Source organism: Bos indicus, chromosome 18, assembly GCF_029378745.1.
Source record: "Bos indicus isolate NIAB-ARS_2022 breed Sahiwal x Tharparkar chromosome 18, NIAB-ARS_B.indTharparkar_mat_pri_1.0, whole genome shotgun sequence".
Lineage (NCBI taxonomy): Eukaryota > Metazoa > Chordata > Mammalia > Artiodactyla > Bovidae > Bos > Bos indicus.
In genome coordinates, this window is record NC_091777.1 from 58,292,094 (window position 1) to 58,311,976 (window position 19,883).

The window sequence follows — 19,883 nt, forward strand, 5'->3', positions numbered from 1 at the left end:
TACCACCAGGGAAAGCCGGGGAGGTACTTTTAAAAAATACAGGTTAGGGACTTCCCTGGCAGTCCAGTGATTAAGATCTTGCAGTTCCACTATAGAGGGCACGGGTTCAACCCTGGTCAGGGAACTAAGACCCCATATGACTCATGTCCTGACCAAAAGATAAAAACCAATAAACCAGACTAATTAGAAACCCGAAGGATCAAAAGACAGCAAAAGTGAAACAGCTCTGGTGTGACCTGATGATGGTACTCACGTCACCTTGCTTTGTCCCAAGAGCAGATGAAAACTCAGAACTCAGTTTCCACCTAGGCTTCCCTGGTGGCTCAGCCGGTAAAGACTCTGCCTGCAATGTGGGAGACCTGGGTTCGTTTCCTGGGTTGGCAAGATCCCCTGGAGAAGGGAAAGGCCACACACTCCAGTATTCTGGCCTGGAGAATTGCATGGACTGTATAGTCCATGGGGTCGCAAAGAGTCGGACACGGCTGAGCGACCTTCACTCACTTCCACCTAGTGCTTGCTTGGAGCTAGGACACATGATTGAGGTTTTGCTAAATGTCACTAAGAGAGCCTCAGGAGAACCTTACAGTCTCCGTCAGCTTCTCCAGAGTGAGTTTTCAGGGACCTCCAGAATAAATAACCTTCCAAGAAATCCCAATATCCTTACCTGGAATGTATTTCAGGAGACCGGCCCTTACCTCACCCGAAAACTTACTGTTACTAGACAGATGAAAATTATTATTATACACTTTATGGCGATCTGTGACTTTTTTTTCTTCTGTCTGTGCTGTGTGGTATGTAGGATCTCAGATCCCCGACCAGGGATCGAACCCTCATCCCCAGCAGTAGAAGCCTGAAGTCTTAACCACTGGACTTCCAGGGAAGTCCTTGTGATCAGTGATCTTTGATGTTGCAATTGAAAAGAAAATTATGACTTGCTGAAGTCTCAGGTGATGGTTAGTTTTTTTTTTTAGTGAAAAATCATTTTTAATTGAAGTATAGTTGATTTACAATATTATTTCAGGTATACAGCAAAGTGATTTAGTTATATTTATACATAATTTCTTCAGATAAGCAAAACACATATTTCAATCTCAAGGTATGTAAATTGCTTTTTAAGGTATAATACCGTTGCACACTTAACCCACTACAGTATAATGTAAACATAACTTTTTTTTTTTGCCATGATAGCAGGATCTTAGTTCCCTGACCAGGTATTAAAACCAGGGCCATGGCAATGAAAGCGCCTAGTTCTAACCAACCACTGGACCACCAAATAACTCCCCAAGCATAACTTTTATATGCACTTGGAAGTCAAAACTTTTGTGTGATTCACTTTATTGCAATATTGTCTTTATTGTTGTGATCTGGAAAAAACCTGCAATATCTCTGAGGTATTCCCTGTACTCTGCTTATTAGCCTTTCTTTGGGTTCACAATATTTTTTAGTCATTCTATTTTTGCTCTTTACTTTTGCCCTTGACTGGTTTGGAAGACACACATCCTGCTTCTACTCTGTTAATGATTAAACATGCATTCTTTAAAAAAAAATTTTTTTTTTTACTGAAGTAGAACTGATTTACAATGTTGCATTAATTTCTGCTGTACAGCAAAGTGATTCAGTTATACATACAGATACAGTCTTTTTCATATTCTTTTCTACTATGGTTTATCACAGGGTATTGAATAGAGTTCCCTGTGCTATACAGTAGGCCCTTGTTTATCCACTCTGTATATAAAAGTTTCTGAGTAGTACTCAGTTATCTAAAAATGCTGCTGCTGCTGCTAAGTCACTTCAGTCATATCCAACTCTGTGCAACCCCATAGACGGCAGCCCAACAGGCTCCCCTGTCCCTGGGATTCTCCAGGCAAGAACACTGGAGTGGGTTGCCATTTCCTTCTCCAATGCAGGAAAGTGAAAAGTGAAGTTGCTCAGTTGTGTCCAACTCTTCATGACCCCATGGGTTGCAGCCTACTAGGCTCCTCTGTCCATGGGATTTTCCAGGCAAGAGTACTGGAGTGGGGTGCCACTGCCTTCTCTGCATCTAATAATGAGATAGCAAGAACTGTGAGACATATTATGTCATCACCATTATCATTGCCTAAGTATTCATCATGCAGAATATCATGTGCAAGACTGGAAGTGGACAGACTATCCTTACATAGGCCTAAGATGGGTGATATTTAGTATAAAATTAATGTGTTAGTTTTCTGATTTATAACTTTGCTTCTCTTTCATTGTTGGAGAAACTGCGAATCAGCCTATCACCATAGGTGTTTTTTGTTTGTTTTGTTTTGACCACACTTCCTGGCTTGTGGGGTGTTACAGGGATTGAACCCAGGCTCTCAACAGTAAGAGTGTAAGAATCCTAACCACTGGATTGCCAGGGAATTTCCCCTTATGACTTTCTTAATAACATTTTCTTTTCTCTAGTATATAAAACATAAAAAATACAGAGTTAGTCAACTGTTTATGTTATTGGTAAAGCTTCTGGTCAACAGAAATCTATTAGTAGTTAAGTTCTGAGGGAATCAAGTTATATATGGATTCCCAAATGCATAGGGGATCAGCACCTCTAAACCCTGCACTGTTCAAAGGTCAACTGCACTAGCTTTTTTTAAAAAAATAACTATTTATTGGCTTTTCTGGGTCTTCATGGCTTTGCATGGCTTCATGACATGACTAAGTGACTGAGCATGCAGGCAGGAGGTCAGGAAGATGGAGCCTTCAGGAGGACTGGTGAGGTAGAAATTGATTTATTCAAATGGGATAACAGACTTATAGAACTTGACACTTTATCTAAAGTCAGACAAACTAGTGGAAAAACTGACATAAAAAGCTAGGATTCATTTGATTTCAAGTGCTTACAAACACATGTGTACACTGGCTGCCTCACACACACACAAACATATATTTACGGCAGTTCAGTTCAGTTGCTCAGTCGTGTCTGACTCTTTGCGACCCCATGGACTGCAGCACACCAGCCCTCCCTGTCCATCACCAACTCCCGGAGTCTACTCAAACTCATGTACACCAAGTTGGCAATGCCATCCAACCATCTCATCCTCTGTCGTCCCCTTCTCCCGTCTTCAATCTTTCCTAGCATCAGGGTCTTTTCAAATGAGTCAGCTCTTTGCATCAGGTGGCCAAAGTATTGGAGTTTCTGCTTCAACATCAGTCCTTCCACTGAATATTGAGGACTGATTTCCTTTAGAATGGACTGGCTGGATCTCCCTGCAGTCCAAGGGACCCTCAAGAATCTTCTCCAACAACACAGTTCAAAAGCATCAATTCTTCAGCACTCAGCTTTCTTTATAGTCCAATTCTCACATCCATACATGACTACTGGAAAAATCATAGCCTTGACTAGACGGACCTTTGTTGATTTTAACAATTCGTGGATCTAAGTGGCAGCTATACTGCAGAACATTTTGCTATTCTTTCAATTTTTCTGTATGCTTGAAATTCTTCAGTCTAAAATGTTGGGAAAGAAAGTACCCCAGTGCTCAGTATACACCCAAATATCTGTCCACCTGAGGTCTCTATGCTCCAACCCTCTCAGCCTTTCCTAAGGATACCCACACAGCTCTGCACCCTGCACTTGACTGTCGCCCCCATTCACGGTTCTCCAGACATCTCTTTTCATCGGGACCACTAGGCCCTCTGAAGCTCAAACCCCAACAATGGGTATTCCAATGAATGACCCCCAAGCCCTATTCTCAACAACAGCACCCAGACGGGTCCCTTGATCACTGGCTCTTCCATTGCCTGTCTCCACTGTCTGGGGGCTGGGGGCTTAGGGACTAGGAGGTGCGAGCTGGAGCTGACCTGTCACTGTCTCTGGTGTCTTCCTCAACCCCGCTCCCCAAGACTGATGCCGGCCCAAACCACCCACAACGCCCTTCAAACTCCGAGGATGCCTTAAACAATAATCATCCATGAGTACCCACCACACACCACATCTCAAGCCACAGAATTTCCACTACGAGGGATTCTAAAAGCCACTCGCAGAAATCTCAAGTAACGTCAAAGACCAATTCCGCGACCTTAAGCTCGGGGAAGCCAAGCTTCTGACAGTTCCGTTTCCGCTGACGTGAGTGGCAGGTCTCTGCTGTCACTCACATTCCAGGCCACTTTGGAAGGGAGTGATGGTTTCTGACGCCTGGAGGGAACTAGCGCCGTGCAATATGGCCACGTCAACGCCCTTCTGTTTTGATGGGAGCTGCCATCTTGGCTTGTGCGTTGCCGTTCTGGATCACGTGACCTACTGAGAGCTGAGTTGGACACTGGGGCTGACCAGGCCGGCAACGCGCCAATCCAAGCGATTCTTTCTCTTTGACGTTTTTCATTTTGGGCACTTCCATCTAGCATTTCAGCAGCCAAATAAATAAATATTACAAAAGAAAAATCTTAAAAAAGAGAGGGAGTACTATCCTAAGACCTACCACTTTATCTCCTTCTCTTTCACCTGCTGGGTCTTCAGTGATGAACTCAATTGTTTTAGTCTTTTTCTACAGGCATTAGAGAACTTCAGTCTTAAATTTGACCAACCTAAAGGACTGTGGTTGTCTGGTCCCAAGATCTGATAACCACGTGCAAGTTTACATAGTGGGGGGCCTGATTCTGAACCTGGTCGTATGATTTTCAAATATAATGAAGGCTCTGTTGTTGCTTTACATGGTATATTTGTTTTTTTCGCCTTTTTGGATTCAGGAAACCTCATTGTGGCTTTCTTGGCTAAAACACTTATTGAAACTAGGCTTCTCCTTTTCAGTTTGCAGATGTTCTTCAGTATCTGGTCTTCTTTCTTTCCCAATACCACACTCTCAAAAGACTGGCATCATGAAGACCTTGTGGCTTGTAGGAAAATATTTTTATTATTGCTGCTGCTGCTAAAACGCTTCAGTCGTGTCGGACTCTGTGCGACCCCATAGACGGCAGCCCACCAGGCTCCTCCGTCCATGGGGTTTTCCAGGCAAGAGTACTGGAGTGGGGTGCCATCGCCTTCTCTGATTTTTTTTTTTTTTTTAATTAGGAGATTCTAATTGAGGTATTTGGGAGTGAAGGATCGTGATGTCTGCAATTTACTAATAGTTCAGCCAAAAGTAAATTGGAGAGAAGACAGAGGGAGATGGATAGATACATGATAGCTAGAAGATATACACAAAGCAAAATGGCAAAATTTAACATTTATTGAATTTATGTGATAGTATAAGGATGTCCATGGTATTATGAGTTTCTATATATGTAAGAACATTCTTATAATAAGAAACTTGTGAGAAGCTACTGGTGACTGGTTTTGGATGATATGTAACTGATTTGGAAGTGATTTGCTTTTTGTGCGGCAGGAAGTTGGAGAAGAAAGTAGAGTTTCTATTTATCATATCTCAGATCACTGTAGAAATGTTCTCAGCATTCATCCAATAAGAACCCATTTTGTACCCATCTCTGGAAAGAACCAGTTTCCTGTTTAGTATCCTGAAATTAAAACCTTTGAGGAAGAAAATAATTTGATGCTATTTGGAGTTTGTTGACCTAATTGTATACATAGATTGTTTTCATCAAATTTGGAAGTTTTTTTTTTTTTTTTTTGCCACACTGGGTGGCTTGCAGGATCTTAGCTCTTCAACTAAAGACTGAACCCAGGCCCTCAGCAGTGAAAGTGCAGAGTCCTAACCACTGCAAATTCCCTTTGTCATTATTTCTTCAGATGTTCTTTATGCCCACTATTGTCTCTCCCCTGCTTCTAGGACTTCCATTATGTATATGTCAGTATGCTTGAGAGTGTACCATGAATTTCTGAGGCTCTGTTTACTTTTTCTTTTTCACCTTTTTCTCTTTGACTTTTCCCTGTTTCTCACACTGGATAATCTTTATTGACTGATCTTCATGTTTACCTATTCTGTCTTCTACAACTGAAATCTGCTGTGAAGCCCCTCTAGTAAATTCTCTCTCTCTTTTTTCATCATCTCTTTGTTGATATTCTGCATTTCATGCAACATCATTATCATACTTTCCTTCAGTTTTTCAGAGATGGTTTCTTTTAGTTCCTTGACTATATTTATAATAGCTGATTTAATGTCTTTGTGTAGTAAATCTAATATATGAGACTGCTCAGTGACAATGTCTATGGATTACTTTTTTCCTGTGTAAAGGTAAAAAGTAATACTTTCCTGTGCTTTGTGTATCACAACTTTCTATTGAAGCTAGACATTTTATTATTACTATTTTTGGCCACACTGTGCATTATGTGGAATCTTTAGTTCCCCAACTTAAGTTCCCCAACTAGAGACTGAACCTATCCATGCCCCTTGCATTGGGAGGCAGAGTCTTAACTGGAGGAGAAGACCCTGAACACAATTGAATAATTGCCCTAGTAAACCATTCAAAATTTTGATGTGTCCCCAAATTATGTCTATCCAACTTCACTTTCATCAACTGTTTCAAAGAAAAAACAATCACAAAGCATCAAGATAATACTAACACCTATACAGAATTGTATTCATTTGATTATTTGTCTGCCTTCTTAGTGAAGCTGAAAGCTTCTATATGGTTAAGTCAGTGTCTTCTAAATCTTTCCATCGTCATCAAGATACATTCCAGTATCTTGAGTGTATGTGTCACGTGCTAGACATCCATATATCCTTGCTTTGAATAAGTGAATAACCAGATTATGTGAAGAAAAGAGAAACTGTTATGAATGGGCTATTAGTCGTTTGGGATTTTTTATTTTCACCATTTAAGAGCAGAATCTTGGTGCTTGGAGATCTCGAAGCAACAATATCAGGGGGCTCAGGGAGGGATAACATGCAGCTAGAAAGGTGGTAGTGTGCTGCCTCCAGAGGTGAGACTTAGAAAAAACACTATAGATTGTAAGGAGAGAACTGGTGAAGTAAAACAAAATGAAGGTGCTTGCTAGAAGCCGGACGGTTTGAGCGGCTTTTGCCTCAGGAGAGAAGCTGTGGCAGTTTCTGAGGGTGTGAGTATGCTTCACTCGCTGGTGGTGTCTATGCAGGAGAAGGACCATATAAACACTGGCCCCAGTCACGAGTCCCATGAACACAGCATCTGGGAAAGTCATGATAATGGTGTATTTTGCAGCACTAGACATTTCAGGATTTTTCAAAGAACACAGCCCATAATCCCGTAGCTTGTGAGTATGCTGATAAGCCTCTAAATTTATAGGGACAAAGACATTTATCAGCAGGTTGGAGATCCAACAAAGGAAGCAGGAAGAAAGGATGTTCTTCCAAGCTCTGTCCTTGAACCTCATCCACCCACCAGTTCTGGGGCTGATGGTGATTTCCCGAAAACTGCTCAAAAGGCAAGTGGTGCAGAGAGAAAGACTTTGGGCTAGTCTATGGATGTAATACACAAGTTTATACTCCGTGTTGCCCAGGATGTGTGTCATTCCCCAGATAAAAATCATCTGGGGGATCCCCTTGAAGAGAAGAACCAAAAAGTTGGCCACTGCCATGTTGGTGATAATCAAGTGTATGGGCTTCAGGGTACAGCCAGTGCAGGATGTAGAACCATAAGTTGAGAGAAGAAAGGTGTTTCCCAGGACCCCAACCCCCGTCTGGACCAGGAAGAGTAGCCTCAGGATCAAGTCACCAAAAATCATTCTCATGAGATCATGGGAGGAAGCAGCTCAGAAAAGAACCTGAGGGTCATGAAGTTAGAACTCAGAGTGATAGCACTAATCACAGATCTGCTCCACTATTCCCAGTTCTGATAGGGAGTCTTGGGCCCTTAGGAACTCCCTTTCTGAGGATAGAGATTAAAGATGGTCACTCAGAGTGGCCATCTTGGCAAATGTCTGCTTATGCTCACACAGCCATACAAAATGGTTCATTATTTAGTCCATTACCCAAATCCTTCAGTGTTATGTGTTGAGGTCATAAGCGCCAAGGTATAAACTCTTATATTTCATTACAAAAACTCTTCTTAAACATCTACTATATGCCAGGACAGGTTGTCGGTGCACAGATATACAAAAATTAGCTGACCTGGATCATTGTTCCAAAGGGCAGGGAGCCTAGTGTGGGTGACACCTATATAAAATACAATGAGATAAAATAGAAATCACACAAAAATGAATAAAGGATATAAATAGTATTGTGGATATGTGTGTCAGAGATTCTAGCACTTAAAGAATCTGTGATACTATATAGACATTTCAATTTAGTAAAACTGCTCTCCCAAATTATTAAACTAATATGTGCATCTCCTATTAAGGAATAAAATAATTACAAAGACATAGAGAGGAAAAAGTTCATCTGTGTCCTCTGTCTCTCATTTCTAGTCTTATTCCTCTCTCCCCTGAGATAATCATATATTTTAGGTGTGCATTCTTTCACACCCATTCACACACAAAGTGTGCATGTGTGTCTGTTAGCAATCAGTAATAATAAGTATAGGACTAAATGTGCCACTTATGTTTAGAAATTTAAAACATTCTCTCTCATAAAACATGGACCAAAGGGGGAAAAAAAATCATACTGAAAACCTGACACTAAGAAAACAATATACTGTGGCCATGTGAGACAAGGAATGCAAGGAATTTTCTTACTGAAATTCACCATATATATACATATATATATATATATATCTTGATATTATAAAATCCCCTTGATATATCTAAGAAGAAAATTCATATGACTATCTTCATTGATGTTAAAAAAGCCTTTGACAAAAATTAACCACATCTTTTTTAAAAAACCACTCTAGGATATAGGAGTTTATGGATACCTCCTTGGCATGATTATGAATTTATATACTAGCTCTTTACTGAAGGGGAAGTATTGCCAGAACAAAGCAAGGAGGAATGGTATTTCAATTAGTAATTCATATTGTCCTCTAAATGTAAGTCAATATAATTATACAACAGAAAACAAATAAGCATAAGCATTTTAAAAGAAGTAAAATTATTCTTGCATATGATGTGATGGTATAGCATGAAAACCCTAGAGAATCCATGTTGAAACTAATTCAACTAATAAAATAATTTATGGGAATTCCCTAGCAGTCCAGTGGTTAGGACTCTGCCCTGTCACTGCCCATTGTGGAGCGCCTGGATTCAATCCCTGGTCAGGGAACTAAGATTCCCTCAAGCCCCATGAATAAACAAATAAATAATAAATTTTGGAAGGTAGAAAGCTTTAAAATTAATATATGAGTCATATACACATATAACAATCAGATTATGTAATGGAAGAGAAACTTTATTTACAAAACCAATGAAGATTTATAATTTTTTAGGGATAAACTTAACAAAAACAGAAAATATCGAAGTAATATCAAAGTCAATATAATATCAAAGAAAATATCAAAGTAATATCAAAGTCAATATAATATCAAAGAAAATATCAAAGTCAAGTGAAAGGACATTCCATGCTTTCTAAACATTCTAAAGACATCAGTTCTCTCTAAGATAATTTTAAAATTTAATGGACCTAGTAAAAATAACAACAAGCTTTTTTTCTGGAACCAAATGAGTTGGTTTTTTAAATTACATGGAAAGTAACATGCAAGATTAGGTAGGAAGAGCATAAAAGAAGTGTGATGGGCTATGGAGTAGTTCTAGCAGGTGTTAAAACATAATTCAAAATCTCTGTAATTAAAAGGGTTGTACTTGCATGTTTGTGTGTGTGTGCCCAGTCATGTCCAATTCTTTGCAACTCCAAGGACCTAGCCTGCCAGTCTCCTCTGTTCATGGAATTTCCCAGACAAGAATACTGGATGGGTTGCCATTTCCTTCTCCAGGGGATCTTCCCGAACTGGGAATCTAACCCATATCTCCTGCACTGGTAGGTAGTTCTTCACCACTGAGCCACTAGGGAAGCTGAACTAACTGTATATTCATTAAAAAATATAATATAACATATATATAATATACAGGCTTCCCTGGTGGCTCAGCTGGTAAAGAATCCGCCTGCAATGCAGGAGACCTGGGTTCAATCCCTGGGTTAGGAAGACCGCCCTGGAGAAGGGAACAGCTACCCACTCCAATATTCTGGCCTGGAGAATTCCATGGACTGTATATTCCATGGGGTCACAAAGAGTCAGACATGACTGAGCAACTTTCACTTTTCTTTCATATAATGTACATATAATATATATAATTATATAATATATATAGTATATATATCTTATATTGCGTGTGGGTTCTTTACCACTGTGCTACCTGGGAAGCCCGTACTCACATACAGATGGACAAACTGAGCAGTAGAACAGATGAAAGATCAAAATCTTTTAAAATGGAGCCCTCAATATATTATGTATAAGAGACTATAGGTGAATTCCTCTATGACCCGGACATAGGGAAAGGCTTTCTAACTATGACTGAATATCAAAAGACAATAAAATATTGATAAAATCAACTATATAAAGGTTAAAAAGAAAGTTTTCATGAAACACTATAAGTAAAATAAAAGACAAAGAACAGTTTCTGCTTCTGTTAATAGCTGGGCAAATTCTACAAATAACAATCATAGACCCTGAACAAAAGATACATATATACATATATTTATTTATTTATGTTATATTATTTATATTTTTAAATGAGTATCTATAGAGTTAGTTCAGCTTCCCTGGTGGCTCAGTGGTGAAGAACTGTCTGCCAATGCAGGAGATGCGGGTTAGATCCCTGGGTTGGGAAGATCCCCTGGAAAAGGAAATGTCAACCCACTCCAGTATTCTCGCCTGGGAAATCCCACAGACAGATGAGCCTGGCGGGCTACAGTCCATGGGGTCGCAAAAGAGTTGGACACAACTGAGCAACTAAAAAACAACAGAAGTAGTTCACTAAAGAGTGAACAACTGCAGGCAAATCCTGCTGGGATGACACTTGGAAGAAGCACGAGTTTGCTTTTCTTTCTTTCTTTTTTTAAATGACTCTTCCTGAGGGCAGGCTAGCCCAAATAGATTCCCCATAATCCTACTGGTCTAAAGAACCAAACAACAGGATAAACACAGAGGCTGCAAAGTAAAAAAAAAAAAAATCTTAAAAAAAAAAGGAAGAAAAGAAAAAAAGAGAGCCAGAAAAGTGTGACCATAAATCTTAACCAGTCTTAATCCAAGACTGGCTGACCCCTGAACGTGCTTGCATAGGGCCAGATAGCAAACAGCCCACCATAGCGTGCTGCAGTCCAGCACACTTCTAGAACTGCAGGTTTTAAGGATCCTGTCTTTACCCGCTTTACTACAGATGATAAGTTTCTGCAATAGGACTCAAGATGTCTCTTGATTTTGCCTTTTCCACTGGATGCTTGGTGCTTCAGGGGTTTCTCTTTAATGGAGAAAAAAATTTAAACTGACAGCAAGGACAAGGGGAAAAAAAAGTCTTGAGTGTTTCAAATGCCACAGGGGCAAGCATCAGGCAGAAATAAATATGAAAACAAAAATGGAATTCTGAAGATCAGGTCAAGCACTGGTGAGTCAGGCATGGTTAGACTTCTCTTTGGAGTCAGGGACCGTGACATTTGAGAAAGCTGCCAGCTGTTAAGAGCACTGGAAATAAACCCTGAATCTTCAAGGAGACCGACGTGAAGACAGTTTAAAAAAAAAAAAAAAGGAAGAATGGCCTTAGAAGAGGCCTATTCACCCAAAGGGGAATTCTTTGAGAGGTAAAAGAATTGGAAGTGATTAGGAAGACAGAAGTAATTAACAGAGCTATCAATTTCTGTAGCCTCCCTGGTAGCTCAGCTGGTAAAGAACTACCTGCAATGTAGGAAACCTGGAATCGATCACAGGCTTGGGAAGATCCCCTGGAGAAGGGAACAGCTACCCACTCCAGTATTCTGGCCTGGAGAATTCCATGGACTGTACAGACCATGGAGTCCTAAAGAGCTGGACACAACTGAGCGACTTTCACTTTTTCTTTTCACCAACTTCTGTATTTTTTTTTTTTTTTAATTTAATATGCACAGGCTTAGTTGCTCTGTGGCATGTGAGATCTTCCCAGATCAGGGATCGAACCTGTGTCTCCAGCATTGGCAGGCAGATTCTCTACCACTGAGTCACAAGGGAAGCCCCAATTTCTGTATTTTCAACTCACTTCCCAATAAGTGGCTCACAGTCCATTCAGAGAATATACCAGGAGATACAATTTATTGATGAGCTTTTGCACATAGGGCCAAGAATAGGCCCTTATAAGTTAATATTGAATGTTCAGTGTCAAAGATCATTATCCCATGAATATTATTATCCTATTTTACATGGATGGAAAATGAGCCAGAGAGACTTTTTTTAACCTTCTCAAGGTCACTCAGTTCCAGTAAATTGCAGCCTAGCTCTGATGTGACCCAAGGTATGTACTTCTGATTTTTTAAAAAATAAATTCATTCTTTAGTCTTGAAGCCAGATTGGTTTCTCCTTTGCTACTAAAGTTTACTCAATATGTTAAGTGAATCAGTGGGTAATTCAAATCCTACTAGCCAATTTTAAGAAGGCAATTGTTTTTTTTTTTCCGCTGTACCACTTGGCTTGCAGGGTCTTAGTCCCCCAACCAGGGACTGAACCAGGGCCCTGGCAGTGAAAGTGCTGAATCTTAACCACTGGACAGGGAATTCCCAGAGGCAGTTTTTTTGTCCTACCCTGTTGTTTATGCTACTGTATAGCACAGAGAACTAAATATCCTGTGATAAATCATCATGGAAAATAATTTATAAAGTTATACACACACACACACATATAACTGAATCACTTTGCTGTACAGCTGAAATTAATACTGTATATCAACCACACTTCAATAAATTTTTTAAAAAAGCAGTCCCCTCTCCTGCCTTTTAAGGTCTAAGAGGCACTTTCACAAAGCTAAAGCAAAAAAAAAAAAAAGAAAAAAAGAAAGAAAAATACTGATCTGTGTTGTAAAGGGGTTATTCTTCTCTACTATGGAAATCTTTGCTAAGAAGAAACTCCTAAACACATCAATAGCCTTTACTGAATAAGACATCATGTTTGGATGTACTGTCTCATTTTTCATAAGTATTTTAGGATTAAATCACTGGTAGGTTGGTAAATGTGGGCATGGTCTAGGCAGTCTTTCTGTCTCTGTCTCACACACACAAATACACCAAATCATTCAGATCCATCCTACAAAATCTCCAAAACACCATCAGATGGAATTGGGAAATCAACACAGAATCACCAAGATGGGTTGGAATTTGATGAGCTGTTGCAGTGTGTGTCTCTCTAGCTGCAAAATATTGGCTCTAGCATCATGCAGGTGAGACCATCATGACCACCATTTACCAGAGACTTGCTGTGCACCTGCCTGTCACCCTCTTAAACATTCAGCCACCCTGCTCACTATTCAGAATGATATTGTCCTAATCCCGGCTCACTGGCTGGGAGGCTGAGACTTGCTGTCAGGAGTCCCCGGTCCCCCAGATTGTAGGAGGCAGAACCAGGAATTGAAGATAAGCTGCTCCTGCCCCCAAAGACTGGACTCTTACTCAGTGTTGCTTTGAAGCTGTGCCTTTTGGTGAAAAGCATGTATGATATTACAACCCCACTAGGTCCCACGCCTGTCCATTTCTCCAGGTCCTTCCAGGTTGTGGAATCGGCCTGTGAGGCAATAGTGGAGCAGTGTGAGTGTGAGTGCCCATGTGTGTGCAGAGAACAGGGGCCACGGTTCAAGAGTCTACATGTTAACCCTGAACTCTAGACATCAACTCTGGGTCCAGCGCCAAGTGGTTTGGGTTGATGGAAAATCTTATCTACAATCTTAAGGGGCAAGAGCAGGAGGGAGAAAAGCAACCCTTACTCTCAGGCTGGGCACAGCCTGGGCAATGCCCATTCCCCTTCCAGCTGAGTACCCACCGCCCTCCCCTGCCTGCTCTGGAGGTCTCTGCTGTTACACCTGCCCCATCACTCACTCAGCCCAGGAAGGAGTCCAGCTGAGACAAAGCTGTCCTGAGACACAAGGGGGAAAAGCCGCTGTCCCACCCAGTTCCCCAGCTGCCCTCTCCTCCTGGACACTATCTCCCTCACCTTGTTGGAGTCTGAGCCATAAGGACACACTCACCAAGGTAGATCACTGCTGCTGGAACGGGCAGCAGGACTGTGGCTGTCAGTAAATATGTGCCACGCAAGCCATGGCAGCTATGTCTTGAGATCCCCTGAGTTCATCTCCCCCCCTAAAGAGTTGCAATTACCCTGGCACTTGCAAGGCACTGACAGCTTCTGCAGAGGGACCGAGGTACCTCTGCAAAGAAGCTGTCAATGTTAGTCCCAAGACAAGTCAGCATCCGCAGTCCCTGGGGATTAAGACAGAACTAATTAAAAGCAGGTGCAGCTGAGGGCAACATTTTCCTGCCCCCACTGCAGTGAATCCTGTGTGTCCAAGGGAGCACAGGACAGACAGGGCACTCAGCGTTGTGCTGGGATGGCAAAGTGGATCCTCAAATCCTGCCCCTCCTCCCCGCCCCTGTGAACCAGGGTCACAGAGATGAGACCTGTCATGTTCGTGTTGGACTCTGAGCTGTGGCGTTTTAAGAGGGAACAGTAAATCTGACTCCGTATTAGATCTGTTTCTTCCTCAACATTGTGCTCTCTTGCCTGTGCTTAGTCATAATGCACATTTTGCAAAAGAATGTTGCCTAGAACCTGAAATATATAGGACAGCCCATCCTCAAGACTCTGACCATTAAGCCTGTGCTCTGCAACAAGAGAAGCCACCACAATGAGAAGCCCGTGTGCCGCACCTCGGGAGCAGTTCCCACTCCCTGCAACTACAGAAAGCCTGCACAAAGCAGTGAAGACCTAATGCAGTCAAAAATACTTCTACCCTAACTTGTTGAGTGCCTACTCTATGTAATACAATTCATATAGTTCCACTTGCTCTTTTTTTCCTTCCACTGCCCAGGGTTAACTGTACACTTGTCTTCATGTTTCTTTTTATAGTTTATGTGTATGTGAAATAAAATTCACACTTTATGGTAAGACAAGAAATATGTGTTTTTTTATATTATTATTTTTTGGCTGTGGCACGAGCCTTATGGGATTTTAGTTCCCCAAGCAGGGATCAAACTCCAGCCCTTGACAGTGAGAGCATGGAGTCCTCACAGATGGACCACCAGGGAATTCCCAGAAAAATTTAAACATAAAAAATTTTTCCTGTCCGTTGGCCTTCCCTCACCCCCGACTGTGCCTTGTGTACCTACATTAGGCATCGACCAAACCTCCCCCATCAAGAGAAATACCGACTCAACCACTAAGAGCAACATCCTCCCAGCATCAAGACAACTCCTTAACACTCCTTCTCGACCTTGTAAGGGACCTCAGTGATGCTTAGATCTGGGTTGTGTAAACTGTCAACAGTATGCCATTTAACGTACAGCCGTCTGTCTCAGAAAATATATATGTGTGTTTTGACTTCCAACAGGTAGAACAGGTTTTGGAACTTTCTGAGAGGCTGTTACTGGGTTATAATTCTCAGTTGGGCTTGAATAAAATTTTCCTTAGATTGACTAATTTTTTGTTGACATGTACTTGTCTTCTATTTTTTTTATGTCAGCTTAGATGATATCTAGCTTGCTCCCTAGACTAAAATGATTAGACCAATGTTCATACATTACCTTTTCTGTCCCCACTTCTCTCCCAATAGTTGATTTACAATGTTAATTTCTGCTGTACAGCAAAATAACTCAGTTATACACATACATTCTTTTTTATACTCTTTCCCAATATGGTTTATCACAGGATATTGAATATAGCTCCCTGTGCTATGCAGTGGACTCTCTTTTTCTACATGGTTGTCTATGGGTTCTCGTCTCTCCACATAGGCAATCAAATCATCTGCAAATAATGACAATTTTGTTTCCAATTTTTAAACCCATTAGTTGTTATTATTGTCATGCTATGTTGGTTAAGACCTCCAGCAATGTTTAGCAGGAATAGAGACAGCAGATTTGTGTACCTCACTGGTGAATAACTACAGAATATCTTCAAAATTTCATCATTAATTATGATGTTAGCTATAAAGTTTTGGTAGCTAATATCTATTAAGTTAAAGACTGTATATTTACACTGGTTTTGCTGTGCAGGGTTTTTGGTTTCTTTTTTTTTTTCTGTAAGTATCATCACTGACTCAATGGACATGAATTTGAGCAAACTCTGGGAGATAGTGAAGGACAGGGAAGCCTGGTGTGACCATAGGGTCTCAAAGAGTCAGACATGACTTAGCTATTGGACAACAACAAATGATTTTTATTTGCATTTTGAGTGCCAAGGTTCTTGCAATGTTATTCTTCTCAAATATTTTTTTATTGATGTAAAAATTCATAAAATATAGTTAACCACGTCAAACTATTCAGTGAGCATTTACTACACTGAGAATGTTATGCAATCACCACCTCTATCTAATTCCAAAGCATTGTCATCATCCTAAAAGAAAACTCTGTGGCCATTACTCACTCAGTCTCTATTCCCCGTCCCCCAGGCCCTGGTAAGCGCCACTTTCCTTCACGCCTCTGTGTTGTTGTTGCTTAGTCACTCAGTCGTGTCTCTTTTGAGACCCCATGGACTGCAGCCCACCAGGCTCATCTGTCCACGGGATTTTCCAGGCAAGAATACTGGAGTGGGTTGCCATTTCAGGGGATCTTCCGGACCCAGGGATCGAATCTGGGTCTCCTGAATTGGCAAGTGATTCTTTACCACTGAGCCACCAAGGAAGCTCTTATGTCTCTATAGATTTATGCATTCTGCACATTTTATAGAAATATAATATGTGATCTTTTTTTTTTTTTTCCAGTTGGGTGGCATGTGGGATCTCAGTTCCCCAACCAGGGACCAAACTCACGCTTCCTGCATTGGAAGTGCAGTCTTAACTAGCGGACCACCAGGGAAGTCCCAATGCATGGTATTTTGGGTCTGGTTTCTTTCACTCAGTGTACTGTTTCTAAGGCTTATTCACTTTATAATATGTATCGATAGTTCACTTGACTGTTTCTAAGGCTTATTCATTTTATACTATGTATCGACAGTTCACGTGTATGAGTGATTAATACTCTATTACATATATACATGTATTCTGTTTATCCATTTAGCCACTGATGGGCATCAGGGTTGTTTCCACCCGCTGGTTTTTGTGAGCAGTGTGCTGCTATGAATATTCTTATGCAAGTACTTAATTACCTGTTTTCAACTTTATTGGGTATATACCCAAAAGTGGAATTCCTGGGTCATTGCTCACTTGCTAAGTCGTGTTTGACTCTTTGTGACCCATGGACTGCAGCATGCCAGGCTTCCCTGTCCTCCAGTATCTCCCAGAGCTTGCTCAAACTCACGTCCATTGAGTCGGTGATGCCATCCAACCATTTCATCCACTGTCACCTCCTTGTCCTCCTGCCCTCAATCTGTCCCAGCATCGGGGTCTTTTCTAATGAGTCATTCTTTGAATCAGATGGCCAAATAATTGGAGCTTCAGCTTCAGTATAAGTCCTTCTGATGGATATTATGTGTTGATTTCCTTTAGGATTGACTGGTTTGATCTCCTTGCAGTCCAAGGAGATCATCTACATTAAGGAGGTACTACATTTACTACATTAATAAGGCTCTCCTCCTCTCTGAGTTTGTTGATGTAAGGAAGATCTTACATCATGTTGATGTGGGAAGACTACCACATTCACCACATCCATAGGATCTCTCTCCTGTACAAGATGATCAAAGAGTTTTGACTTTTCCAGGGGATACTGTCACTATCAAAACATTCCTGAAACTTCCATTTTTATGTACAATGAGATGTGACTTTTCTTAGCTTGCTTGTATTCACTGCAACTGCAGGGTCCCTCTCCTGAATGAATACCCTAATGTATAACCAACATGACTTGAAAAAGAAAATTTCCCACTTTCCCTGCACCCACATGGGCTGCCTCTTAAATGCATAGCCTGTGACTTTCAAATAAAGTCTTTTGACAATCACTGCCTCTTATACTACGTTGCATGCTCAGTCATGTCGGACTCTGTGTGACCCCATGGACTGTAGCCTGCCAGGCTCCGCTGCCCACAGAATTCACTAGGCCAGAATACTGGAGTGGGTTGCCTTTTACTACTCCAGGGGATCTTCCCGATCCAGGGATCAAACCTGCATCTCCTGCGTTGGCAGGCAGATTCTTTATACCACTGCACCACCAGAAAAGCCCATTCTCACTGACTTTATAATGTTTCTTTTTTTGGCAAGATCCCTAAGGTATGATCAAACAAGGTGAATGTCTTCAGATGGAAGATGTACAACTTTCATTCCATGTACAAGGTTTCTTTCCTATTAAGGAGTTCCAGAACAGTCTGTATAATGAGAACACTTATGGCATTTCCATTCTGTGTGAGTTCTGTGAGTAGATAAGGTTAATCGAAAGAGCTTTGTCACGTTCTCACAGTCACTGTGCACATGATTTTCCTCTATGCTGAGTTCGCTGATGATTAGCAAGCACTGATTTCCGAAAGAAGGCTTTCTGACATTCATTGCATCCATAGGGCCTCTCTCCTGTGTGAGTTCTCCGGTGACTGATAAGAGCTGACAGAGTAGTAAACGCCTTCTTACAATGGGGGCATTCATATGGTTTCTCTCCTGTATGAATTCTCTGATGTACGGTGAGATAGGATTTGGCTGTGAAAGCCTTGTCACACACACTGCATTTGAATGGTTTTTCACCTGTGTGGGTTCTCTGATGTATAATGAGCGTTGACTTACATGACAGAACCTTCCCACATTGGGGGCATTCACACAGTTTCACTTTGGCATGACAATTTTTTAGATGGTTAGTGAGACCTGACTTCTGGATGAAAGCCTGCGGACATTCACTGCATCCATAAGGTCTCTCTCCTGTGTGAATTCGCTGATGGATCATGAGATACGCCTTAGTGGAGAAGGCCTTCTCACAGTTTGAGCATTCATACGGTCTCTCTCCTGTATGAACTCTCAAATGGATAACGAGATGTGCCTTTGACGTGAAGGCTCTATCACATGCACTGCATTTGAAGGGCTTCTCGCCTGTATGGGTTCTCTGATGTACAATGAGAGTTGACTTAGAGGACAGAATCTTCCCACATTCACTGCATTCGTGGGATTTCTCTGCTGCATGATGACTTTTCTTATGATCGCTGAGATCTGACTTCTGGATGAAGGCTTGCTGACACTCACTGCATCCATATGGTCTCTCTCCTGTGTGGATTCGCTGATGAATCAGGAGCTGAGTCTTTTTTGAGAAGGCTTTCTCACAATCGGAGCATTTGTATGGCTTCTCTCCCGTGTGAGTTCTCTGATGTACAGTGAGATGTGCTTTCACCATGAAGGCTTTATCACAAACTCCACATCTGAAGGGTCTTTCTCCTGAGTGAGTCCTCTGATGTAAGCTGAGCTTTGACTTCCAAGGAAAAGCTTTCCCACATTTGCTGCATCCGTGGGACTTTCCTTCTCTGTGTCGGGTCTTCTGATGATAGGCAAGTGCTGACTTCGTAATGAAGGCTTTCTGACATCGACTGCATCTATACGGGTTTTCTCCTGTTTGAGTGTCCTGATGAGTAACCAGCTTTAACTCACTGGGAAAGGTTCTCTTACAATCACGGCATCCATGGGAATTATTTCCTGCGTGAGTTCTCCAAGGCATGGTTGTGCGTGGTTGACAAGTATCCACTGCATTTTGATTGCATCCATACAGTTTCTTGCCTAAAGAAGTTGAGTTATAATTAGCAAACCCTGACAGCTAGATGAAAGCCAGAGTACTCATAGCAGAATGAACAATATGGCAAGTAAAGGTCCAGAAAAAGGTTTTTTTTTTTTTTAATTATTATCAAAATAAGAATGAGATATTAGTAAAATTTGAGGAAACTCTAAATTAGTAGTAATATTCTGATTTTGAAAACTATTCTGTTTATGTTTTTTA

General features: G+C 41.2%; 1 protein-coding gene across 2 annotated transcripts in view; it reads right to left on the bottom strand.

The window, feature by feature from the left end:
* Window positions 1-9,200: 9,200 nt before the first annotated feature.
* The window catches only part of LOC109572174 (zinc finger protein 84-like), a 31,197-nt gene continuing 20,514 nt past the window's right edge, over window positions 9,201-19,883 (bottom strand). For both annotated transcript variants that reach the window (XM_070771555.1, XM_070771554.1), the window contains exon 6: window positions 9,201-19,666. In XM_070771555.1, coding sequence (XP_070627656.1) covers window positions 18,378-19,666 — 1,289 coding nt within the window. In that variant the 3' untranslated portion in view covers window positions 9,201-18,377. The remainder of the gene's footprint in view (window positions 19,667-19,883) is intronic.